The sequence below is a fragment of the Pteropus medius genome, unplaced genomic scaffold (genome assembly GCF_902729225.1).
Source record: "Pteropus medius unplaced genomic scaffold, Ma_sr-lr_union100, whole genome shotgun sequence".
Lineage (NCBI taxonomy): Eukaryota > Metazoa > Chordata > Mammalia > Chiroptera > Pteropodidae > Pteropus > Pteropus medius.
The window spans coordinates 886921-912895 of NW_024347730.1; the positions used below are offsets into that span (position 1 = coordinate 886921).

The 25975-nt window shown below is 51.5% G+C and overlaps 1 protein-coding gene across 1 annotated transcript in view; it reads left to right on the forward strand.

The window, feature by feature from the left end:
- Positions 1-25975, forward strand: part of NECAB1 (N-terminal EF-hand calcium binding protein 1) — a 68084-nt gene that overhangs the window by 27065 nt on the left and 15044 nt on the right. The window contains exons 4-8 of the mRNA XM_039877054.1: positions 1970-1995; positions 3839-3936; positions 18169-18305; positions 22813-22934; positions 24743-24812. Of these exons, the coding sequence (XP_039732988.1) occupies positions 1970-1995; positions 3839-3936; positions 18169-18305; positions 22813-22934; positions 24743-24812 (453 nt within the window). The remainder of the gene's footprint in view (positions 1-1969; positions 1996-3838; positions 3937-18168; positions 18306-22812; positions 22935-24742; positions 24813-25975) is intronic.

Genomic DNA, 25975 nt, shown 5'->3' on the forward strand with positions numbered 1-25975 from the left:
TTTTTATTTTCTTGGGAGATATATATATATTTTTGTCTTTATGAAAAATCGAAGACAACTATTCTGGTAAAAGTTGTAGACAGACTTTTTCAAAATGAGCGATGGTTTTTGCTCCAAACAGCAGGATATTTTTTCTTGAGTGTTGTCTCTGTTCTTAATCTTTAAAGTAGATTTTCCCTGGGTGATTGTTGAAAGCAGCAAAGTAACGCTTACGTCTCCCTTTGAATTGCTGAGACCACAGAGGCTCACAGAATGAAGTGCCACCTGGTGCATCCTACATTCTGTGAAGCAGCGATCAAGCTGGGCTCAGTGAACGAAAAGTGGCATATCCTTAATTACCACAAAATGATACCTAATTATCTGCATGCCAGCTCAATGTAGCACTGAGCATAGCCAGGATGGCGTTTGATTTTGATATGTCTTATGTAAGACAACCTTTCAGAACTGGAATGATTCCAGGGGCTTCACAGCCTGCATCGTCACGGCTGCTGCTGGCATGCGTGTTGTCAATGTGGATGGCCATGTATGGCCTCTGGTGTCTAATGCTTTTCTAAGCTTAGTAGGACAAAAGAGCTTTCGGGTTAACACTGAAATTCCAGGAGCAATCATTTTACTGTGTGCTTAAACTTGCTCTTGATATCTCTAAAAGCCAGAAAAGAATACATTTCATTGTCATCATTTCAATGGAAATCGCAGTAATTATGTCATAGTAGATGTAATCTGTGAACTTTGCTTGATCTCTAGAAGCTGTGGTAGTTCTGGAAGCCTCAATCAGTGTTTTAGAGTGTTCTTCTTGTTATGAGACTAGCTGTGACTGGTCTTCAGTCTTTTACAGCAAAAGATTTAAAACAAAATTTAGCTTTAACTGCCTTCAATAGTGAGAACACATCAGTCACATAATCGAGTGTTATTTTCAGTTTATGCTATTTTCTACTTATTTGTTTATTCTACAGTTATTTATTGAGTGCTTTCTGTATGCCAAACTGTCCACAGTAGAATTAACCTATAGTTTAAAATAATAGAATAATTTAGATTTTTTCTCAGAGCTGTTATTTTTATGGCAAAACATTTTTTAAAACAAGATTTTATTTTAAAATTTTCCAGTATTATTAATTTTTAATAAAATTATTAAAACAGCCTCAGTTGCTCATTGGGTATAGTTATAATTTCCATTTTTGTAATAAAATTATTTGATTTTGTACTCAGACTCACTAGAGGGACTAGATTGGACTATGTCTAGAATTAATTTAATATGACAAAGGTATCAGAGGAAAGAATAATTCAGTGTCACCTGTCAGGCCTACTGACGCGTCACGTGACGTAGGACCGCCCTCACGTTCCTGCACCACGCCATGGCCTCCATCAGGACTTATTCCTCCGATAAGGATGTGCCATGTCTGCTGACATCTCATCCGGATGTATCACATTTGTCTTCATAGGGTAGTGGGTGTCTGCTGCATACACGCAAACATTGAGCCTTGCAACTCTTTATTACGTATTAGAAATCATTTGAAATGTCATCAGACTTACCTCAAAGGCTGAATTTAGCAGTTCTACCAAGGCGGGAGTCGCAATAACTAACGTTTACTAAATGCTTACTTTGTGTCACTTACTCTTTGATCTGCTGTGTATGTATTAACTCATTTAAATCCCGTGGCATTTCTGTGAAAGAGAAACTATCCTCATCTCCCTGAGGCCCCAAAACATAGACACGACCTGGCTCACAGACGTGACTGGTGGAGCCAGGATTGGAACTCGGCACTCGTCCCCAGAGGCTGTGCTGTGGCCGGCTCACCAAGCCCCCACCTGGTGCTGGGGACACAGACCCAGGGTGGTCTCTGCGAAGACGGCTCTGACATAATCATGTCAGTGCTTACGGCCGGGATTGGGGTGGGTAACTGTGTTTAGCCATCTAAAAACTTTTAAAATGTTACCAAAGTAATACTTTGTTTTTTTTCCACCTTTTCAGCAATCTCGACACAGAAGAACTATGTGGTAAGTTTCTTTAAAACCGATCAAACCCATTACTTGCTTTAGAATGAAAAAGAACGCTGTCGTCTGTTTCCGCATACCGCGGAACAGCGTCACAGATCAGGAGTCCTGGAATAAAATAACAGATCATCGCGAACTCAAGGGATTTCTTTATCAGTAAGTTTTGCCCCAGCATGTATTTCACTGTGGAAAGAGTTGGACCTCGTTAATTTGTTAACAGGAGAAGAATTCTCACTGAAGATGGTGTAGTTTCACAAGAGCAAATTCTCTTGAATGTTTTTCTAAATTGGTGTTTGAGCGCAGCATTGTTCAGCTCTTCACGACATGTGCAGAGCCTTTGTTACTGTTTTGCAAAGCGGACCCCTCCACATGTGAAAACAACCTTGTCTCACACCTGCCTGGACCATCCTGGAGTTTTAAATGCCACTTGCAGAACAAGGGATTCATGGGGAGAGAAATCTTTACAAATTCCTAACTTAGTAGTCTCTTTATTTTCTTTATCTTTGTGGAAACAAAAGTCAAAGTCTAGAAATGTGGAAAGGGAAATATTTTTGAGGTTTATTCTTTGTTATGAAAAAATACGGAGAATTGTGAGATAATTCGAAACAGCCAAATTTCTCTGAAAACAAAGATTTTAAGTTTTCTGCTTTAAGATAAATGTGTAGGGTGACATCTTTGTCCAAGTTTGGTCTCATGTGGGAGGAACAAACTTTCCTCTACCCCCCTAGATTTTTTCAGCTGATCTAACAGTCAAATCTACATGAGAAAGATTAACAGGAAGAAATAACCAAATTTAAGTGCATATATATATACCCCACACACCTGCGAGCTTCAGAAATAAAAAGAGAAAGTGAGGTGTATGAGACAGTCAGAGCTAAGCGCCGAAGGGGGCACGTCCAGCCCGTGGAGCAGTCCGGCGACAGTGTGCAGAGCTGCACTCGGAGGCCGTGGTCGGACACAGCGCCCCGCAGATGGCGCCCCACAGAGTGGTAGTTTGCAGCTTGTTCTTCTCCTAGGAGTCAGGCGGACACGTAGGAAGGTGTGTGAGCTGGCGGTGGATGAGGGAGGCGGAGCGTGAGAACGTCTGGGCCTGGGCACAGGCTGAACGGGGACACGCGCTTCACGCGGTGGGCCCAGGAGAGTGAGCCGTGAGCACTTCGCAGCGCGCACAGGTGGCGAAGGGGCCCCTGTGGTCTCCTGCTCTGCGGTCTCCTGCTTGATTTATTGCTCCCCTCTGTTTTCTTCTCGGAAGTCTGCATATTTACTAATAAATGTCAGCGGTATTTTCCATTTGTTATTAATATCGGTGTCAACAAGTAATTCTACCTAGAGTGCTAAATAATTAATCAAAAAAGTTTCCCTCAAACGTGCTGAAATTTATTGCAGTGATTTCAAGCAGCTCATGTGTGGTTATACTCACCATGCAGTTTAATCCCATAACTACTATGACGCTAAGAGGGACAATAATAATAAGCTGCGGCTCATCCGAAAATGATGTCACGGGAACTGCGCTGGCTACTGATTCTCTAGTGCCAAAGTGCTAAGTCTTTTCGGTATATGAATTCATAGAAATTCCTCTTAGGTTGGGCTCGTTCATAGGTCCAGATTCACATTTTCGTGTTTTTGGAGGAAAGAATATATCTTCAAGAATAATGGTAACCATCTGGATTTTTGTAAATGAAATGAATGTATTGACACTTTAGTCTCACCTGGAAACCTTCCAGTGTTCATTTATTGCTGACATCTTACTTGTTTTACTCATTCATGGCATAAATAATTAGTTGATTCTTTTATTTTGTGATTACCTAATGTAAACATGAATTTTTAAAATATTTTTACTTTTCAGAATATTTTTCTCAGCACTTGGGCGAGTATGAAAATGTACTAGCAGCACTTGAAGACCTGAATCTCTCCATCCTGAAGGCAATGAGCAAGACAAAAAAAGTAAGGGAATGTTGATGTTTGTTTGCTATAGAATCTTCCCTCTGAAAATATTTTTCATGAAAATCATACCTATTTTCAAATGTATCAAAAGTATACATTTGTTTTTATTACTGATTCTTTTTGTTCATATTAAATGAGCTGTTTTACTCATTCATAATACAGTTGTGAGGTGTCAGCATTCGGCTTCACGCAGAGAATGCCGAGCTAAGAGCTGTTCGAGCAGCTCTTCCCTGGCGGGGAAGCAGGTGTGTAAGCAGCAGCCCCCCGTGGGGGAGCTGGTGGCACATCTGCTTCCTGCTGGAGGACGTGAGCCCCCAGCGATTAGAGACAGAGCGAGAACCAGTCCCTGGAGAGGCCGGTGCGTGGGCCTGTGTCGGGAGGGGCAGAGGGCGCACAAGGACATCAGGGTGGCCAGCGAGGCGGAAGTCAGAGCACCCGAGAGAGGGGCGAGGTGAGGGACCCTGGCGTGGTGGGGAGCGAGCGCGCCTCCCATCACGCCGTTGACAGACCTGAGGCTTTGGGCCTGTGTCCTCAACGCAGGCTAGTCAGCCCCCGGTTTAAGGAGAGCTTCGAAAACTCATGCAGCCCTTGGAAAAGACGATACCAGGGCTATCTCGGAGGTGGGGTGGAGGGCTCGGAAGGCGGAACCAGGAGGGTAGGGGAGGGGGCTAGTTCACGGATCCAGGTGGTCGGGACGCATTGGCAGAAGCTATGGAGAAAAATAAATGAACGCAAACATGTCTGCGAGCCTGTCGCTGGAGCTTGGAGGACAGCGTGCGGGATGGGAGCAGGAAGCATCCAGGACCAACTCTGGTCTTTAGCACTGACCCTTAAAAATGTATTCGATCCATATAATCAGACCGCTTAATCAGGGATAAGGTCTGTGATTTAAAAAAACAGAAAGAAATGGTCAAAACGGGAAAGGCTCTTTGTGCGACAGTTCGGAGCTGAGTGGCACGCAGGCGTCCGGCGTTTTCGAGCCACACTGCCTAGCACAGCGACCCTTCTCAGAGAGCGTCCAGCGTGTCTTGTTAGGAGTCTCTCCACATTCTTACCCAGATGAGAGTCCTGTCTCAATAGGAAGGACCGACTGTTCTAGGCTTTCATGAGAGAACGAAATGCCAGCCCTTTGTGCTCTGTCTTCCCCGGCCATAGCTCCGTCTGCCGTTTCAGAAAACAGGCGAAGTGGGGTCTGACCGCTCAGCCTAAACTCCGGTGGGGGCTCGGGACAGGCAGTCCCGACCGTCCGCCTTCCTCCTGCCCCCTCCGCCCCAACCCCCGGGTCCACACTCGGGCCTCCTGGGTTATTGGGCTTCGCTTCCGTTTCCGGGTCAGACGCCCAGTGGTCGGTTGCAACTGAAAGCAGCTGAAGCCCTCTGAATGTCTGACTTTGGGATTCCACAGAAAAAGTTTGGTTTGTCGACTGGTTCTTTCTTTCTCTGGGGTGATAAGCTAACGTCCCACGTCGTCAGCGTAGGACGTGCTTGTGACTTCAAGGCAAACACAGAGCTGTCATGCTCAAGCGAATCCTCGCCGTGTACCGTGTGACGCAGACATTGGCAGGATTCCCTCAGCCTCGTCGCTGAGGCTCAAAGGAGACAGTCGTGAGCTGAACAGCTAATCGCTCAGGGTGCCATGGCCGCCTTGCCAAGTGATGCTGGGGAAAGGTCCACGACTGTATCTCTATCGATCTATATTTCATGGTTTTCCTCTAAAAGTTATTTCTCAGACAAACGCACCCTCCACCCATCGTTGCTGCTTTGGGAAGACAGCGGACGAGCCCTCGCGGCCGGCCCGCCTCCCGCCGCGCTGTCTCCCTGGAGCCTGCAGGCGACTTCTCTTCCGCTTCCCGTCCCTCCCGTTCCCTCACGGGGTGTCTGGGCCTCGCAGGACTCACTGTCCCTCCTGCTGGTCAAACCTCCCGCTCTCCCGTGGACGAGAGGTCTGTCTGTGAAGAGCAAGAAGAAATGCCGGAGGCCTCAGAGCTCTAATTTGGGGAAAACATCGTGAATTCCCGCGGGTCCTGTGCTGTTACTATAACAAGGACGTAGGATTTATCATTCCAAGCTCCTTCCGTTCCAGGCAAAATGCAGGAGCCGAAGAATGTGAGGGACCCGCTTAGGCTCACAGCGGCCAAGTGCTTCATTCTTCCTGATAGTTTCATTAGAACCCTTTCGAGTCCCTGCTAAAAATCCAATGGAAATTAGCCTTGGGCTTCGGAGCAGCCACGGGAGAACGTGGTGATCGTTTACGGAGCGTGTTTAGGGAGGACGACCAGGGGACCCCAGGCAGGTCTGAGCCGCAGCCCCCTCCGGCCTTGGCCAGACTCCTGCCCGGCGCTGGCAGAGGGGACCCCGGGCCTGCGGGTGGCTGCTCCTCCGAGCTGTGGGGACATGGTCCTCCGGGGCGGGCCGGTTCTGCTGGCGGGGTCGGCAGACCCTGCGGGCTAAGCACACCGCTAACCACTTCGCGACGCAGTGTACGCGGTTTTGAATCGAGTCATTTCCGTTCAGCTAACGTTCCTCACAAGGAAGTCACAAAGGGCAAACAAGCCCGTCAAGCGTACTGAGAACCCCTGGGCACTCTGTGAGCCCGAGGCAGCACTGGTGTCCCTCCCTCTGGTCTGTCTGCAGCCACCAGGCCCTGAGCTGTCATAAAGTCCGTCGGATTTAGACCAGCCAGTCCTCATTTGAACTTGTTAATTTAAGGTTTATGTCGTCTCACGTGGAACATGTTGCAAATAGGCAATTCTAAGTTGCATCGTGGTGCAAAAATTTCTGGTGTTAGATTCACTTGGTCTTTGAAACAGTTGAGCTCTTCAGAGTCCAGCTATGGATCAGCAAAGGCTGGACATTTCCAGCTTCCCTGGTAAAGTTGCTTTTAATTTTATTTCAGGCCAATGAACAAATAGGTGTCCAGAGCTTACTGCAATGTGTGAAGAACACATGAAAGAGATTATGGACAGAGGAGGTGATAGTAAATGCTGGACTAGTAATTAAATGCTGACATCAAAACATGGATGGTGCGTAAGCAAAGTATGAACAAGGGAAGTTCGTACAATTTAAAAACAGTCGACTGTTGTCAAGGAGCTAGTTAGAAAGCAACACAAGTTACAGGCCACGCCGAGCCCAGGATGCTGAGCTTTTCACTTATTAGGAGCGTGAAGTATTTGCAAAAGACAAGCTGCTGTACGCGAGAGCACTAAGCACGACCCTCGGTGCCTTCTGAGGCTGGGTAGGTTTATCAAGGGTCAGAAGCCCCCAAATAGGAGCCCAGCTGATTTCCCCGGAATGGCCATGTGACTGTTCCTGTGCTGTGCGTTCTGTGCGCCCTGAACCGCCACCTTTGTCCTTTGCTGGATCCACTCGGGCGCGTGTCCGTGTCCCTCCCCTTGGCAAGGCCTCACCGAGTGCCAGGACCACAGCTGCTCAGTCCTCAGATATGCGGGCGTCTGAAATGCGGAGTGCAGGTCTACCCCCACTGCCGGCTTTCCACACCGGCTCTTTTGCTTGTTTGTTTTACCATTTCTACGTAGTTTCATAAGAGCTTTTTTTCCAACTCTGAGGGAAACTTCCATCGGAATACTTATTGGATTTGCATGAAACTTATAAAGTAATTTTAAGAGAATGGTAATACTCTGCCTTCCCATGAAGGTGCATACATATTTCCCCATTTATTCAAGCTTCCTTTTATGTCTCATTAAATCGATTTATAGGTGATTTGACATTTTTCTCGCTTTTATAAATGGTCTGCCTCTCCATATTCCTAACTTAGTATTTGTGGAATATTGGGAAATGATTGGTTTTTGCACATAGATTCAGTTACTAGGTCAGTCATCTTGCTCTACCTGTGACGTGCCATTGATCTTCCTCTGCTGATGTTATGGGCTTGAACATTGAGATCCAGCGCCACTTTCTGGAAGAATCGGCCCATCTCATCTGTCTTCCAGAAAAACTAACCCTTTCTGCTTCATCAGCTTTCTGACTCATCGGAACTTTGAAGCTATACTTTATGCCTATTGTTACATACGTTTTGAAATTCTACTTCAGTGCTTCAAGGTCATAATAAATTAGGACTCTACATTTTAAAATCTCATGTATTAAAGGAACGAGATAAATTTTTATAATACCAAATGCAACTTTTAAAAAGTTAAGTCACAAAATACTACAAATACAAACTTGTAAAACATTAACAGATCCTATATATATTTTTACCAGAAGAGAAAAAAAACAGAAATAATAAAACAGCGTGAACACATAATGTATTTAATTAATTGCCAGTATATCGATATAGGCTGTGAATAACCTTGACATTCAAAAAAATATAAAAAAGCAGGGTCAGTATTAACAGAGCGGTCAGATCGAAGTTCAGGGAGGCGAGCTCCAAAGACGAGCTGGGCTTCAACAGAGAATGAGGGCAGAAGCGTCTGCCGACACGGCTCTCCTTTGACCTGTAAGCAGGCAGGCTGGGGGCAGGTTCTGCCAGAGGCTGCCATTCATGTCCAGAGACGCGATGGCTTTTTGACGGACGGGGTCAGGTTTGCCACGTTGCACCTTATTTACTGTTCTGTGAATGAGTGTACAAGTACCGGGCAGGGGTCTTGCCAATAATCTTGAGGCGAGAGGATTTAAAAGAAACCCAACAGTTTCTAGAGCTGTGACAGAGGCCCCGGGTAAACCTCTTGGGTCCCTGTGAATTCTATCTCTGTGTGAACACGGTCCACTCCCGGACAACCCCACAGGTCCTCCCAGCCCGAGCACCCCCACCCAGCCAGAGGTAAGGTAAGAAGACATTGTGCTTGGTGCCCATGTACCTGTGGTTTTGAATGGCTGTTTGTGTCCTTCGCGAATTTCTTTCTAATGTATCTTTCTTAACTCGCTGGCTGGGCCACGTATGTTCTCAATAGAAACTGGGAGTTAACTTTCTGCCTCGTGAAGTTGTGCGTACAGCATCCACGCTTCGTTTAGACAGAAGCGCTGGCTTGCTCTGCGGAAGGGTGCAGCTCTGAACAACAGTGGCCTTCGTGAAGTTGCAGCCCCGTTTCCGAGGAATCGGCCTTTGCAGCGTTCCAGGAAACACGAGGGGAAGAGCGGTTGGTGAACACAGTTCTGGGGGCGTGCAGCACCGCCTGCGCCCCCTCTCACGAGAATCAAGCTGGGCAGGGCTCGTTTCTTCTGCCCGCAGAGGAAAGGATTAGAAACTGGTCTGTGTTGTACTCTCAGATCCGACACGCATCAGTTATTATCAGGTTGAAGTTGTCTTTTTCCTTCCGTGTTTTCCATTGCAAACAAGATAGTAGTATTTAGTTAGCCACAGTCCTTATTTGAATGGTTTAGTCTAAAATGAAATGACGTGTGGCACGTGGCACCCACACCTCCCGCGTGGCCCCTGGTGTGACGCCGCGTCTGGGGAGGTCCCTCCTGTGGTCTGCAGTCGTGCGTGAGCTGGGCTCCCGTGTGGCCAGCAGTGACACATTGCAAGAGTTTCTTTGGACTTGAACACAACTCACTCTGCAATTCTGTCAGGGATCACGTTTACCGTCCCGATGGCCCATTGCCCAGCGCTGGCCCGGCTCCCGCGGCCGGGGCGGGGGCTGCGCAGTGCGTGTGGGTGCCGAACACAGGCCGCGGCTCCCTCTGGGTCATCCTATGTGGCACGGTGATAGATTTGAGCATTGTCTCCGACCATCCGAGCGCACCGCACTTCAGCCTCGCTGAAGGACACCGTCTGACGTTAAAGAACAAAACAAAAACCCCTGTTCTTTGAGAAGCTCATTGCGTTTCAACGCACAACAGAACGATTCAGGCACAGACAAGCGAAAAGCTGAGCCCCAGTGCTCTAGGGACAGTATGGGTGGGTTCATCGACCTTACGGACACGGCGCTCTCACAAGCCCGGCCGATCGCGTTTGCGGCAGGGGTGCGGGTGTGTGCGGAGTCCGGGGTGCGGGCGCTCGCTCGCTCAGGGGCTTGCTTCACCGAGCACTGTCAGGAGCCGCGGGTGGCAGTCACCGCGGCCACGACCAGGGGCTGTGCGCAGTCGGGTGGTTTGAAGAGCAACCCCTTCCGTGTCCGTCATCGTCGCAGGACGAGGTGACTTCCCCGCTGCGTGACATGCTCTTCACCCTCTGGTCTGCGGTTTGCCTGGCCGCGGCCCGTGCTTCCTCAGGAGGTGACGCGTGGCTTTCACACCTGGAAAGTCTCTCTCCAAAGGACAGGTCGGGAAAGCCCATAGTCACACACCCGACAGTGGAGTTGCGAAAAGTGTTATTCAGAATTGGGTAGAAATATTCAAAGTAGTTGCTTTCCAATTTCCATGTGAATTCTTAGCACAGAGCAGCCTCTGAGCAGAACCGCGATTACGGCCGTAGCCTCCGGGTACCGGATTCTGCAGCCGTTGCCATGGCAAAGGGGAGTAGCTCAGCCTCTGATCGAAGTGAATCCTTTTGTGACAAACAGTCGAAGCTTCTGGCAAGTTTGCAACACGGTCTCATAGTCTCTCCATTTTCCCTAGTGCCGAAAGCCCACTTGACGTTTGCTTTTGCTGTTTATATAATAACCGAATGAATTTTGCTGTCAGTTTCTTGATTTTTTTTCAGTAATGTAAATACTTTGATCATTCTGAATATTTGAATGTTCTGATTTCAGTTATGAAAAATAGACTGATGGATAGAGAGACTAACTTGTATTTGTTCTAGAATCGAAATTTTACCTTTCACTATTAAGGTTTTTGAGTGTTTCAGTCAAAGTGGAGCTTAGAGAAACTATCCCAAATATGAAAGAGAAGTAGAAAATTATAAATGAAATAGCCGGCAGCCTGGAGATATTGATTCCAGCGTAGGTTTTGGTAACTCTTCACCCGAGGCGGTTAGCATTTCTGAGAAAAACCTGAGGCTGACATGATTTAAGTGTCTCGGCTCAAGGGTTTTAGACTTCGTGCCTGCCACCAGCAGAGAGAAGTTCGGGGCCCTTTGAGGACGACTCCTCCCTTTTAATTGCTTGCTTCCCTTCCAGCGAGCTGTGGGGTGCCGCTCTGTGCCCGGGGCCTCAGGAGGCAGACCTGCCTCTCCCCTGGGAGGAGCTCCCACCGGACACAGGTCAGCAGGCTTTGCAGGTCAGCCTTCTCTCTGCGGGGGGCTCCAGCCTGGTCTAGCAGGGCCCTGTGATCCCCAGCAAGCGGCTCGAACCTGTCTGGCCCTCCTTTGGGAATGTGGACTTCGGATTCAGAGGTCCCTCCTGCGCTGTCCCGTGCTGTCTTCTTCGCTGGTCGCCTGTGGAATTCAGGGACTTCCTGATACTGAATTTTGTGTTCCACGTCAGTAGACTGTAGACACCCTGTTATTGTGTCTCGGGCCAAATGGGACTTTTAGTTGTCGCATTCGCTTAATGGAGGAACGAGGACGTTGTCTGGTAAGCCCTGTGCGTGTGCGGCGCTTGGCGGTGGCACCGCCTCATCATGTGTGTGAACGCTACGCGTTTGCTGGACGAACGCACTTTAATCTACACAGCCGCAGGAACCGGAGTCGAGTCTCCCTCTTGTGCACCTTACAGCTACGTTTCCACAGGGAGATTCAGCCGGTAATACAGGGACTAAGACACGTGTTTTATTGGTCCCTTTTCCTCAAAGCAGAGGCGAGCCGATGCGCGTGGTGCGGTGTCGCTGACCGGGGCTGCGCTGCACTGGGGCCCGGGAGCCGCCCACGGCGCAGCACCCGGGCCGTGGCCGCGGACCAGAGCCTGCTGACCGCCCCGGCCGCCGCAGCCACGTCCCGCACTTTGCTCCTTCAGACCCGGCACGCGAACGGGCTCGTGCGGTCTTCCTGTTCCCGGGACGCGCTTATGGCTCCCAGCATAGTGTCCTCAGGGTTCATCTGTACCGTCGCGCGTCGCAGGATTTCCTCTCGTTTAAAAGGCTGAATGACACGCCGGTGTCCATGCGTCTGTCTGTCTGTCTGTCTGTCTGTATAGCTTTTTTACCCACTCACCTGTCTCTGGACTTTCGGGCGGTTTCCACATCAGGGCGTGTGCATGCCGCTCTCTCTTGGAGATCATGATTTTAAGTCTTTTGTGTTAGGCGCTCAGAAGTGGCACCACTGGATCATACGATGGTTCTGGTCTTAGCTCGTTGGGTAATCTCTGGCTGCATCATTTTCCATTCCCGCCAGCGATGCGCGGGGGGCCCAGTTTCTCCTCATCCTCGCCAACTCTTGCAGTTTTTTTTTTTTTAATAATAGCCAAATCTCATTGTGGCTTTGATTTGCAATTCCTTGATGTTGTGACACCTAACATTTTTTCATATGCCCGTTGGCCATTTATGTGTCTTCTTTGGAGAAACGTCTATTTAAGTCCTTAGCCCACTTTTAATTCAGGTTATCAGTGTTTGCTACTGATTTGTAAGACTTCTTTACATATTTTGGAGATTAACCCTTTATCAGACATATGGCTTGCGAGTATTTTCTCCCACTTCGTTGATTGTTTCCTTTGCCGTACAGAAGCCTTTTCATCTGATATGGTCCTACTCGTCAGTTTTTTTTTTTTTCATTGCCTGTGCTTTTAGTATCAGGGCCAAAAATTTTATTGCTAAGACCGATGTCATGAGCCTTTTCTCTGTGGCTGCATCTGGCAGCTTTAGTTTCAAGTCTTGCATACAAGTCTTTAGTCTATTTAGAATTGACTTTTGTATGTGATGTTAGATCAGGATCCAAATTCATTCTTTTACTAGCTTTTTCCCAAAACTGCTTGTCAGGAGATGAGCCTTTTTCCATCGTGTATTCTTGGCTACTCTGTCAGAGATCAGCTGCCCGTATTTGCATGGTTTTACTCCTGTTCTGTTCCAACTGAATGTCAGTCTTAGGCTATCACCATACCGTCTTGATCACTACAGTTTTAAAATATATTTTGAAATTACGAGGTTTTTGTTGTTCTCGGCATTGCTTTGGCTATTCAGGGTCTTTTTTGATTCTGTCTGACTCACAGGATTGTGTTTTCTTTCTGTAAGTAATGCCGTTGGCATTTCAGTAGAGACTGCAGTGAATCTGTAGGTGGCTGGGTGCTATGCCCAGCCTCCTAACTCACGCACAGGGGCTGCCCTTCCCTTGTCTTGTATCTACTTTAATTTCTTTAATCAGTGTCATAGTTGTTAGCATCCAAGTCTTTCACCTTCTTGGTTAAATTTATTCCCAAATATTTTGTTCTTTTTGATACTATTTTAAATGGGGCTGTGTTCTTAATTTCCTTTTCAGATGATTTGTCAGTATATAGAAATGCAACTGATTTTTGTATGTTGATTTTACATGCTGCCCTTAGTGAGTTTGCTCATTAGTTCCAACATTTTTTAAATGGAGGTTTTGGCATTTTCTATATTTAAGACCACGTTATCTTCGAACAGGTGCACCTTGCTGCCTCCTTTCTGATGAAAACGTCTTTTGTTTCTTGCTTACTTGCTCTGGCCACGACGTCCAGGCTGTGCTGAGCAGAGGCGGTGAGAGTGGACGTCCTTGACCCCAAGGGGAGGGACTTCAGTTTCTCACGGCTCAGTGTGGTGGCAGCTGCGGGTTTTTATATGTGGCTGTCCTTCTACACTTAAGTTTGTTGAGTTTTTGTCTTGAAAGGGTATTGAATTTTTTAAAACTCTTTTTTGAGACGATTTGTAGTTTTTATTATGTTAATGTGGTATGTCACATTCGTTGATTTTCGTATGTTGGGTCATCCTCACATCCCGGGGTAATCCCACTTGGCCGTGTGTGTGGCCCTTGTAACATGCTGTCGGACTTGGGTTGCCAGTATTTCATTGGTGGTGGTTGTATTTACATTCATCGGGTATATTGGCCTGTAGTTATCTTTTTCTTGTGGTATCTTTGTCTGGCTTTGGTATTAACGCTGATCTCATGAGAGGAATTTTGGGAGTGTTCACTTCTTTTCAGGTTTTTGGAAGAGTTTAAGAAAAATTGGTGTTACTACTTCTTTACGTATTTGGTAGAATTCACCAGCGAAGCCATCTGGGCCTGGGGCTTTTGGACCTGGGTCTGTCTTTGTTGAGAGGTTTATCACTACTGATTCAATCTCCATACTAGTTATGGACCTGCCCAGATTTCTGTTTTGTCAAGATTTAGTCATAGTAGGTCTTATGTTTCTAGGAATTACCCACTTCTGCTAAGTTTGTTGCTGCTTGCTTCTCCATAGTCGTCCCTGAGGACCCTTTATGTTTCTCTGGCATCAGCTGTAGCGTCTCTTCTTTCATTCTGGTTTCATTTAGTGGAGTCTTCTCCTTTTTTTCTTATAATCTAGCTAAGTTGTCGATCTTCTTTTCAGAAAACTAATTCTTAGTTTTGTTAATTTTTTCTATTGTTTTTCTATCCCCTATTTCATTGATTTCTGCTCTAATCTTTACTCCTTCCTTCAGCTAAATTTGCGCATAGATTGTTTTTCTAGCTCCTTGAGGTGTGAAGTTAGGTTGTTTTGAGATCTACCATCTTTCTTAACATAGGTGTTTACCGCTATAAACTTTCTCTTAGTGCTGTTTTTCTACGTCCCATAAGTTTTGGTATGCTGTGTTTCCATTGCATTAGTCTCATGATATTTAAAAAATTTTTTTTTGACCTGTTGGTTGTTCAGCGGTGTGTTGAGTTCCACATATTTGTGAAGTTTACAGTTTTCCTCCTGTTACTGATTTCTAGTTTCATACCATTGTGGTATGGGGGATACCTGTAATCAAAAAATCAAATTCTCCTTTAATTTAGATATTAATCTTGCAAATAACATGGAAAAAAACAAAAACAACACAGTCAAAAACTTCATACATTGAAATGATCAGCTAGATAGCGAATACGTTGATATATTCATATAAACACATGGTGGGGTTTAAAATGTGAGAAATGAGCAGGAGTGTGTAAGAAAGACCAAAACATTGAGAAAGAACAAAAAAGAACCGCAGAGTGAAAACGGTGTGTGAAAACTGTAACCAAAGTGACAGGAGACTAATTTAACATAGACCCGAACAGCAGAAAAGGGGCCGGCCACCCGGGAGGCGGAGCGGAAGTCCCCGCGCAGACCACGCTCAGAGAGGCAGGGTCTGTCAGCTGGACGAGGGGGAGGCTGCAGCCCCCTGCGGTGACCCGGCGGCCCCTGGTCCAGCCGCCCCACACCGCCCTGTCGCGTGCCGGCCCGGACGCTGTTTCTGTCGGCTGAGCCCAGGGGCTCGTGCGGCCACGGCCACTCTGCAGCTGCCGCTGTGTCCTTGCGTCCGGCCGTCTCTCCTGATGTCAGCTGCCTCGGATGCCTAATGCCCATGTCAGTGGCCAGAAAACTGCGGCCGAGGGCCACACGTGGTACATGCTCTGTAAACACGGCTGACCGTTCGTGTGAGCGGCCCTGTGGCTGCCTTCGTGCCGCGGGGGTATGCAGCCCTCGTCCCCGGAGCCCTCGTGAGTACGAAGCGCATGGGTCCCTTACTGATACACGCCAAGGACCAGACTGCGTTTGAGAAGAGGCAGAATCGGGTATGTGATACCGTCCGTCAGGTGTTTTTTTTCTTTTTTTTCTGCTTTCTCAGATTAGCAGATGTTCCTTTGGCCAGTCTTTCAAGTTCTAGCTTCTGCTCAAAGGAACTCGTGCCTTCGGCCAACACCTCAGTGTCCTGGGCACCCAGCATGCAGAGGTCCCTTTTGTACCTTCACGACCGACACTGGTCTTGAGAATGAAAAGGGCCAGGCTCTGATGTTTCCCAGCTTGTTTTCTGTTTGATTTTCCATCTGCTGCTTTTCACTGCCTTCCGAGAGAACATCCGCGTGTCTGAGGAAAGGATCGGAAATCTGGGCCTCTGCCACCCGCGTCCGCAGCCCTCAGCCTCGGGGTCGGAGTAAGAGAAGGGAAGGTGGCTAACAAACCGCCCAGAAAACGAGCTGAGGACCAACGTCTGTTACGAGCATGTGTATTGCCCTTCTTTGCAGAGCCCACAGGCCCAGCAAGCCGGACGCGGGGAGGCCCAGAGTGTCCCAGAGCTCAGACACCGCCTCGGACACCCGGGCCTCCAGGCGGCCCCCGGAGCAGCACGGGGCAGCGGCTGGGCTGGGCTTGGTGCCGGGCGTGGCGCCGGGCTTCCCGAAGGCCGGCATGATGAAGACAGGTTCTTCGCCTCCCGAGGCCTGGCCGAGGGTGGGAGAAGAAACAACGATTAGGACACGAAACAATGATCCGCACCCCGGGCGGGGACGGAAGCGAGATCCCAGCACCGCGGGAGGGGACGGGAGTGGGCCTCGCCCCGGGACTGGACGCCAGCCGCCGGGTCGGGGAGGGAGGCCGCTGAGCAGAGGCCGTGCGAGCCCAGCGGGGACAGACGCGCCGTCCAGGCACGCGGCCTTCCCTTCCCCGTCGGTGGGCGGCGCACAGCGTCAGACCTTCACGATTGACGCAGAAAACACAGTCACTCGCCACCCCCTCAACAGCAAGGCACCCACATTTCCATCGAGGGTACGGCTGGTCACACCACTTCCCAGCGCCCCCTCAGAGTCCTCCTGAGGACGGCGCACGCAGCGGGGAAGACGTCTGAGCGGAGCATCGGCTGCAGCAGCACCGCGGAGCCACCAGCCGTCCGAGGGTGGCCGTCCCCGAGTGCCACCGTGACGTCGCCGAGGTCTTTCCGCGCGAGACCACAGGGCCGAACACCGCAGACGGGCGCGAAGCTGTTGGTCACAGCGCACACGGAGACGCAGCGACGGGGCATCACCTCCACCCACACGGCTGCCTCTTCTTGTCATTTTAATACATTTTATTTAAAAATGTGCTTCAGAAAGCGGCACTGACGGGGGAAAGAACCAAGCATGTTTTTTTTTCTATCATCATATTTCCTTTTCATTTCAAAGCAAAGCTTCACCTGATTAAAAAAAAAAAGAAACAACACATAAGAAATAACTTTTGAAACTCTTATTGCCATTAAATAACAAGCAAATTAAATATTTTGTATAATTTTTAGCTTCAATCAACTCACCAAAAATCCCTCCAGTCACTATGAGCATGTCATGTTTTGTTTTATGGTTACTTAGGTGGAATTGAAAGGCATTAAATGATCTGATTTTTAAGTAAGACCATTAAATGTGGTCAATTAGAAAATTTTCTGTCGTTCACCTGGAAAGAATGAACTTAGAACAAGGCCGACGATTGACCGAAACCTTTTACAGGTTCACATTAGGAAAGAAACGGTTTTCTGTGGCATTCGGCGGTTCTGCTGCCGGCTCCAAAGCACTTCTTATCGGGTGTTTCCTGAGTTAGAGCTGATGGCAGCACCGGAGGCTGTGGTCTGATTCGTAGGTGAGGGCGCCGAGCCTCGTTCGTCTGGGCCACGGCCTTCCCTGTGACTTCCCGGCACACGTGACTCCTGACGCTGCGTTGCCACCGTCACCCTTCTCAGTTTCGTGTTTCCGACCATGAAAAGATCATTTAGTTTAGGGTCGAAGCCAAATAGACCATTTCCTTGGCAGCGCCCCCACGTACTGGGCCCCCCGAGACGTGCAGCCAGGTGCAGCCGGCTGGCCCACGGCTGGCGGGGGCTCCGGTGCCGGTGCCTCCACGCCCCTGCCGTTCCGTTTTCCCGGTCTCCCTGACACTCGGAGGGCCCGAGCGGCCGGCGGCGCCTTCGGGAGCCACCCTGCGTACACAGAGCTGGCGGAGGCGGCTGTTCTGTCTGCCGTGGGCCTGGGCCGTCTGGGTGCAGGCGGCTCCACGCGGCCTCCTGAGCGAGGGGCAGAGGCAGGTTTAGGAACAGCGTCGATGCTCCAGGCCCGACGCGTTCTGAAGTGTGAGGTACGTGTGCACGATCTCTTTGGGCTCCAGGGTCCCACTGACCCAGCATCAGGAGGGAAGCGAGCTGGCAGCTGACCCGTGGCCGCGTGTACCGGCGACGAGGCCGCAGGACGGCTCGGCCACCTGCACTGAGGCAGAGCCACTGCAGGTCACGTTCCAGCCTTTTCCAGGTGTCTGGTCCGTGACTCTGTCGGACTGTGGCCTTTCCCCTCGTCGTGGGGCAGGGGCACTGGGAGGGGAGCTATTCCGGTCCTTTCTGCCACACAGTCATTCCTTCTGGCGCTGGCGGATCCCGGCCCCAGCCCCCCGGGCCTTGTCGTCCCTCCTCCCCGTCTCTCCTTCTCGGGGTGAAGCGGAGGTGAGTGGGGCGTGGGGGGAGGGCGTTCTCAGTTACTTCTCCCTGCGGAGCCTCTAACGGCACATGTTTGTCACCTTAGGACTACCAAGAGGCGTCCAGCTTGGAGCAGTTTGTAACTCGGTTTTTACTGAAGGAGACCTTGAGTCAGCTGCAGTCTCTGCAGAATTCTCTGGAATGTGCCATGGAAACCACTGAGGAGCAAACCCGTCAGGAGAGGCAAGTTCAATGTGCCCGCGTTGCGTCTCTCATGGCTCTGTGTGTGGCAGAACAGTGAGCGCCGTCGTGTTCAAACTCGTGAAAACTAAATGAGAAGGAGCAGATTTTTTTTTTAACTGGATGTTTAATACAAAAATTATTACTCTGCCAAGGTGGTCACGTCAAAAGGGACTTTTCGAGAGAGAAAGCATAGACTTAAGCAGAAGGCTGCGGCGGCCCCTGAGTGCTCACCTCATGCTGCCTCTGGGAAACACTGTTCTGTTTCAGTCGCCACTGAGTCGACGAAGTTTAATTGAGACGATAGCAGACGGGGAGACTTGCAGGCACAGGGAACATGAGACGCGTTTGACTGAGTCTTAGCTGAAGTCTATTTCATAAGTCTATTTAGTGTCACGAACACCAAAACGGTAATGCAGGGTACGAAGCGCGAAACCCCATGGAGAAGAGGTAAGCGAATCGCCAGGGGACCGCGGATGGCAGGAGGCTCCACGCGGACCGTGGGGTGGAAGGCGGCATCACGGAGGGCCCGCCGACGTTTGAGCTCCTCTTGCTCACGTGTAATTTTAAAATGTGGAAACGACGAGAAAGCCTTCCTGGTGAAGTGAACCAGGCTCTCATGGGGGCCCCAGAATTCAGCGAGCCTAATTATGGAAATGGGGGGAGTGAACGATGGGGAAAGATTTCAGACTCCAATGCTACCAGTAGATGCTATGGAGAGATAAACGCGATGTTATGATCGTCGTGCGAATAAAGGCACTGATGTCAAAGATAAACCTGAATCAGATGCAAGCAGATGTCAGGGTAACTCAGTCCACAGTTGGTGCTTTCTTGATCTGTCATTATTCAGAGAAGAGCTTGACAAAACTCTTGCTTATGCAGCGTGTTTTCGCATATGTTACTTTAAACCTGTAGATATGGTTTATCTAACTTTGATGTTTTAAATTAGGAAGAAGCACACAGTAAGCTTTTGAACAGGTTAATAACAGACTGCTCTGTAGGGCTGATTTTTCTAAACAAATGAATGCGTCCATAATTATTAGGACAGCTCAGGAAAACAGCAGACTTTTCACCCGTGCGTTTAGGGTGCTGCAGGTGCGTGAGCTGCACCATATTCCAACAAAGAAGCCTGCACTGCGACAGCCTGCGAGCTCACGCGGCCCGGAGACGCGCTGCGCACTGCTCAGTGGGTCTGCGCAGCATTTTCACGTGATAAATGTCCCGTTTTCACTGCGTTGGGCGACTCCATGCCAGATGGCAGAGTGTAACCAGTAGCTTCAGAGGAGCAACAGCCCAGCCCCCCGGGCTTGAGCAGGGGTAACCAAGCGTCCTGAAGCACAGTGCAACCGATTTCACGTTCCCGAGGAGAAAAGGAGGCTGGCATGCTGTTTCTTTTGTTTAGATTTTTTGGACATAAAAAGAGTTCTCCTTTTTTAGAGTCAGTCATTTGCCGCCTGACCTGTGGGCGGTTTCCGTGGTCACCGCTGTGAACTGCGCTCCGCACTCACCACCGTGCGGTAACTGCCGCAGGCAGCCTCGAACTCCTGTGACCGCGGCCGACAGCTGCGGAGCAGCTGCGTGTGACGAGCACGATAACCATTTATGAGAAATAGAAGGTGCTCAAGAACCAATGAATCTGTTATTTCTAGGTTTCTGCTCAAAAACAGCTTGGGAGAACGGGAATTACTGTGTCAGTTTGGGGAGCGCGTAGTATTAGACTGAGGCACCTAAGGCTGCCCAATCCCGCCCCAAACCCGTGATGCCCCTCCCCGGGGGTGAATATGCAAACCAGAGGGGGTGCTGGCTGATTCTTTCCCATGATGCCAAGCAGGAGACTAGCTTCCCGGGGAGACACCCCAGCCGATGTTTGAAGGGGCGATCTCCCCGCCCTCCCAGACAGCCTGCTCCTCATCCAGCTGCTCCCCTGGTCTGGTCACTGCTTGAGCAGCACCTCCTCTGGGGAGCCCACGGCCGCCTGCCGTCTCTGTCCCTTGGCTGTGTATTTCTCATCAGACTTAGTCTCTGGATGGCGAGGGCTTTGCCTTGTCGCCCTCCACCTGGCACCAGAGGGGCAGTGGACAAGGTCCTGAGGCAGCGAGGAGACCAACCTCCTTGGCATCTGGGCTTGAGAAAGGTCTTCCGAGCCACGTGGATGCATTTGCACTCAAAATGATCTGTCGTCGGCAGCTGTCAGTGGAGGGAAGACGTCGTGAACCCAGGTTCAGGGCCGTGAATCTCACGTGGTAGGCGGTCAGGTTTGGGGTGGGGAGCAAGCTCGGCGGGCAGAGGTCAGACCGTGCCACAGGCATCCATCGGTCCTCATCACACAGGAGGACTCACGAGCCCGGCCCATGGAGGGTGCAGCTGTGACGCCACCGCAAACCCCGGGCTGTCACAATGTGCTTCACCTTCAGCATCAGTATGACTTTGGGGTTCATATTTGTGAAACTAGGGGTGTGAAGACTCCTTGGAATGTGACAGTGCTGAGAAGCCCTTCAGCCCGCTGCCGGCCCCGGGGAGGGGCCGCACAGCGTCCCCCGGGCTGCAGGGTTGCCTCAGCACATGGTGCTGGGCAGAACGTCCGTGTCTGCTCACGTGAGAACAGCAGTCCGCAGAGAAGTGTGTGTGCAGCCGGGCGCCAGAGAGGGAGGTTTCCAGGCGGCGTCCTCAGCACTTCCTGCCTGGCCTTAGTTCCACGATATGGAAGTTTCCCTCTATACCCCAACCTTGGTGGTACCAGGGACTGGAGCTCCCATGAGACTCTGGGGCTGAGGCGGTGACGACACGTGATGCTTCGCTCACTGGCTTGCAGCCACTCACCTCCTGCTCTGCAGCCCGGCCTGGCCTGGGGCTTGGGGACCCTGCCCACCTGCATACAATTCTCTCCCTCACAAGCTGTGGGTCAAATTGTATGTGAATTTCTTCTTTATAATGGAATCTGCAAGTTTACTGTGTTTTCCAAAGTTCTGCTTTATCCAGGTTGAGGATTCGTTCCTTCTGGGCTTGGACGTTATTTTTTTCTTCTTTCGAGGGTTGTCTATTTTAGAAGTAGAGAGAGGCTTTCATGTTGCCTGCACGTGATGATAAAATTCAGGTGCATTCTCTCAGCTTGAATGTAGAGACGGACTGCTCTAAGCACCTACTCCTGCGACCACCAAAACTCACAGAAAATTCATTTTCTTATGCCACAAGAAAATCTATAGGAAGCGTCCATTAAAGATGAGAGAGTAAACGTATATGATTTCTTTTGCTCTCTCCCTAAACCCTTCAAAAAATGGCATTAACCCACTTCCCGTTTGCCTGGCAGCTCTCGCGGCTGCACCGTGCACCGAGGTAACTCGCAGACTGCAGCCCTCACCTCACCCCCACAGTCTGCCATGAAATATCTCACTTTCATTATTATTTTTCCATTGCTCTAGCATAGCGACAGCCTTTGGAAACAAATGACATCATTCTATTTGTAGCATTCTGTTTTTGGTAGTGGTTTTCCATTTACAAAATATAGTAATTCTCAATCGCTGAAAATGTCAAACCGTAGAAAACACAGCATTCCCACGCTGTGTTCAATGAACACTGGCAACAAGCGCTTTTTTTTTTCCTAAATGGGAAAAGGCTTAAAAATGCCTGGGCAAAAAGGAGCCCTAAACCCACAAAGACAGAGGGGCCAAAGGGCAGAGGGACCGTGGGGAGGGGGCGCAGCAGTAACTGACTTGGAGGCGCTGAGGGGCGGCCCACCCCCAGTGGGGGGGCTGCAGGTCTGTGGACAGCGCTGCCCAGGGCCACAGGCCACGTCCCCAGCCCCCAGGAAGCCGCTCGACCTGCGCTTTCTGGGGAAGCCGAACAGAGCATCATTCACCTGGACGACTGGGGGTCGGGCACAGCGCTGAAGAGTGAGGCCAGCGTGAAAGTCTGCACACTCGGTGACGTGTGAGCCCCCTGCACGCTCTGCTCCAGGCTCTGGCACCAGGCGCACAGCCCCCGCCGGGTAAGAGCGCGTTGCCTGATTGCCAGGCCGAGCTGGGCCTCTCTGCAGAGGCCGCGGGTCAGAGGCCGCCCCCCACACACAGATTCCCGTCGCCCGCCGAGGTCCTTCCTCCGAACGGGCAGGGGAACAAGGGAAACAGACTAAAAGGAGCTTAGAAGGAACTAATGCACTGAGCAGAAAACTTCCAAAGGAAGTCGCAGTGCCCTTCGAAAGCGAGAAGACACCGCGTTCACGCAGGAAGGACGGGATGCTACTTTTTCGATGGACACGCGAAGCTCAGTGAGGGCCGCTTGGAAATTATGACCGCGGAGATTAAAACCTCTGAGGTGTGATGACGTTTCCACAAAGATGAAAAATGGGAAAGAACAAGAAAACTATCGGTTAAGTCCAAGAGGCCCAATACTTGAAAAGTAGTAATTCCAGAAAAAGCAAAGGAGAGAGAAGGTCAGAGCAGGGACCCCCAGAACGCGGACGCGGGGTGCTGGGGCCCCTTCCCTGGGTGAAGAAGTGTCCTCTCTGTTCAAGGCGCGGGCCGAGCACTCCGGAGGTCCTGTCCACTCAGCGGCCGGGGAGGCGGTCTGGGCGCCGGGTCCAGAGGTTCGGCGGCTTCTCCCCCGGCGGCCCGCAGCTCGTGGCCAGCAGCCCAGGTAAGGCAGCCGTGCGCCGCGCCTCGGGGCCAGCTCAGTCTCTGCACGTCGACCCGCTGTCTAGAAGGCGTCTGTAACGGCGGGTGTGGGGTTGCCGTCCGAACCCGTGGCTGAGTCCTGCACCGAGAGAAGGGTGGCGGTCCTTGCCATGGGCTCTGCCAGGTGGGAGCGGGCAGGGTGGGCGTGGGGACCTCTTCCACAGAGCCCTCAGTGCCCCGGCCCCCAGCCGGCCCGGCCGGTCTCGGTCCCCAGCAGGAAAGGGGCCTTGTTCCCATTCATCATCGGGCTAACGGCAGAGCTGGTGGCCGTGACGTCTGTGATACTCTTCAGGGTTCCCTGGACGTGAGCCACAACAGTAATTGTTAGGTGTTACATTTGAACCATGTTGTTTACAATTACTCTAATATCAATCTGGAATATGCACACTTGCGCTGCTCAGCATCAGAGAATGCAGATGCATGTGCACACGCGTGTGCGTATATGTGCGCTTAGCATTTGAGCACGTGGTTTTAGCACAAGTGAATCTTCAGCTAATGTTTTTGAAAATCAGCTCACTAACTAAAGCCTGTAGTCACACGTGCTTGAGAGACTTGGAAGTGACCTTGAGCGCTGCCCTGTTTTACCCTAATAGTGTGTGAGATGGGTGTCAGTGTCTCCACCCCCCAGGAAGCGAGGTGACTCGTCCGAGGTCAGGTGGGTCATTAGTCCACTCTTACTGTGGAGCAAACAGCTCAGAGTTGCAGAGATCACAGACGCAGGTCCTCGGTTTCCCCTCTGGGTCCCTGGCTGACTGGGGTCCGGGTGCCCTCACGGGACGTGGCTCCAGGCCGTGCTTTGGGTTCGGCTCTCCTGGGATCGGTGACCATGTGGGGCGGCTCCTTGGCCTGTGGGCGGCAGAGTCGCCCAGCTCTGGACAGCGCTTCTGCTCGTTCTGCACGCGCCGCCGGGAACCACGTGGAGGGCGCGGGCGGCACACGCAGGTTTCGTGAGGGGACGAGGCAGGGACGGCTGCAGTTTACCACGCGACCAGCAAGTGGCAGCACTAGGCTCCGAGTCACAGTGGAGGACCCATGGACGCCAGGACGCACTGCAGGGCCCCACCTGGGTGTCGCTGGCGGCGGCGGCTCAGGGCTGCTGTGGTGTTGAGCCCGGTGCCACGTGCAGACGTGTGTGTGTGTGTGCCAGGCGTGCGCCACGTACGGCGTGCACATGCGTGTGTGTGGACATACGTGTTCTCGTTTCGTCCTGATGACGACTCTGCGGCCGGCGATGTTACAATTCTCACCTCAAAAACAAGCAAACTGAGGCCGGAGGAGTCAGGTCGTTCGACCGAGCTCAGCAGGCTCTGGAGTCTGCACGCTCGGCCCGCGTCCGGACGCGGCGCAGTGTCCCTGTACCCTCAGGCTCATCCCCCTGGAGGAGACGCCGGCCACCGTGCCTGAGCCCTCGTTTAGCTTGTGACGGTTTGTACCTCGCTGTCGTCGGGGCTGTGATCCCCCTGCCCCAGCAGGGAGTGTGGAATGGCCGACCGATGCTGTCTCTGCTGCGTTCAAAAGAGAAACCGACCACCTCGTGCTGTGGTCACAGTGTCTCAGCAGGATCTGTCACTCGGAATGTCAGAGGTCGGACCGATGATGCCATGAAAAACAGACGCGTGGGAGCGAGCCCCGGGAAGCATGGCGCGTGGGAGCGAGCGCCTCAGGGAGCGCTCGGGGCGTGTTCCCGCTGCGGGCTGGTCGGCGGCCCCGCACCCCGAGACAGCTCTCCTGCCCTGTGTGGAGTGTGACGCTGCCCTCCTGACTCCCCAGGCTTCTTAGAAGAGGACAGCCGGTGGGCGACCCAGATCGACAGACTCCAGAGGCTGATCGACAGGCTGGAAGGTGGTGCCTCGCCTGTCCCTCCCGTCCCTCCCCCGCCTCCCTCCCGCCCCCTCCCGCCCCGCCGCCTGCCCCTCCTCCTGTCCCCGCCTTCGTCCCTCCTGTTCCTCTGGTCCCTCGCCATCTCTTCCCTCAAGCTCCTCCTGCCCTCTCGTCCCTCGCCCGTTCCCTCTGTCCCCGCCTGTCCCTCCTGTCCCCTCCTGTCCCCTCGCCTCCCGCAGACCCTGCCCGGGTCCGCGGCCACCCCGCGGGATGGAGTCCCAGGCAGGATCCCAGCGATGCTGTGCGTGGCGCTTGGTGGTTATCTGGGCTTCTTCCTAAGCAAGCGTAGAAGCCCGAACCCATCCCCACCCTGCCCACTCCCAGCCCAAGTCGTGTTTGAGCCGGAACATGGGGCTTGAGGTTGCATCAGGCTCTCGTGTTGTCTGACTCCGGCTGTCCATGATGCTGTGGGCACCTCTGTGGGTGACCTGGCTGGTGTCTTGGGGACGTTGCACAGTGATTCAGGGGGTGGCTGTGTGGGACGCTGCAGGATGAGCTCGCACTCTCAATGCCTAGAGGTAGCACACGTGGAGCACGGGAACCAGGTGAGCTGGGGCGTGATGCCGTGTCGTCGGGGTGTGTGCTGCATTTCACTGACACTGTGCCAGGCCGTCTGACGGCGTGGTAACATCCCCGTAGACGGCTCTGCTGGAGGAGGCAGCCTTTGCGGGCAGGGGAGGGCGTCCTGTGCATGCCAGGCACCATGCGAGGGACAGTTCCGTTTGAGACCGTCGCTGGCTCCGCAGGACCCAGTCGACCCGTGAGGTCTGCCTCCCAAAACTGTGAGCTACATGCCAAAAACAGCGAGCTGGGTGTTTTCAGGCCTGTGGTAGCGCAGAACCACGGTGCTCGTCAGTGCTCAGGAAGCGATGGCCACATGGCTGAGACGTGACGGGGGGCGGGGGGAGCAGGAGCTCACTCGAGGCCGTGGTCACTGCCAGTGGGTTGTGTAGGCCGGACCTTGTGTGGCAGGAGGGCTGAAGTAGGACCTTAAAAATGATGACGACTAAGAATTTTGATTGCAAGCAACTAAAACTACCTCTTTAATCAAAAAGAATTTTCTGGAAGGCTATGGGAGTGCTCACGGAATCACCAGACAGCCTAGAGACCTGGACTCAGGAC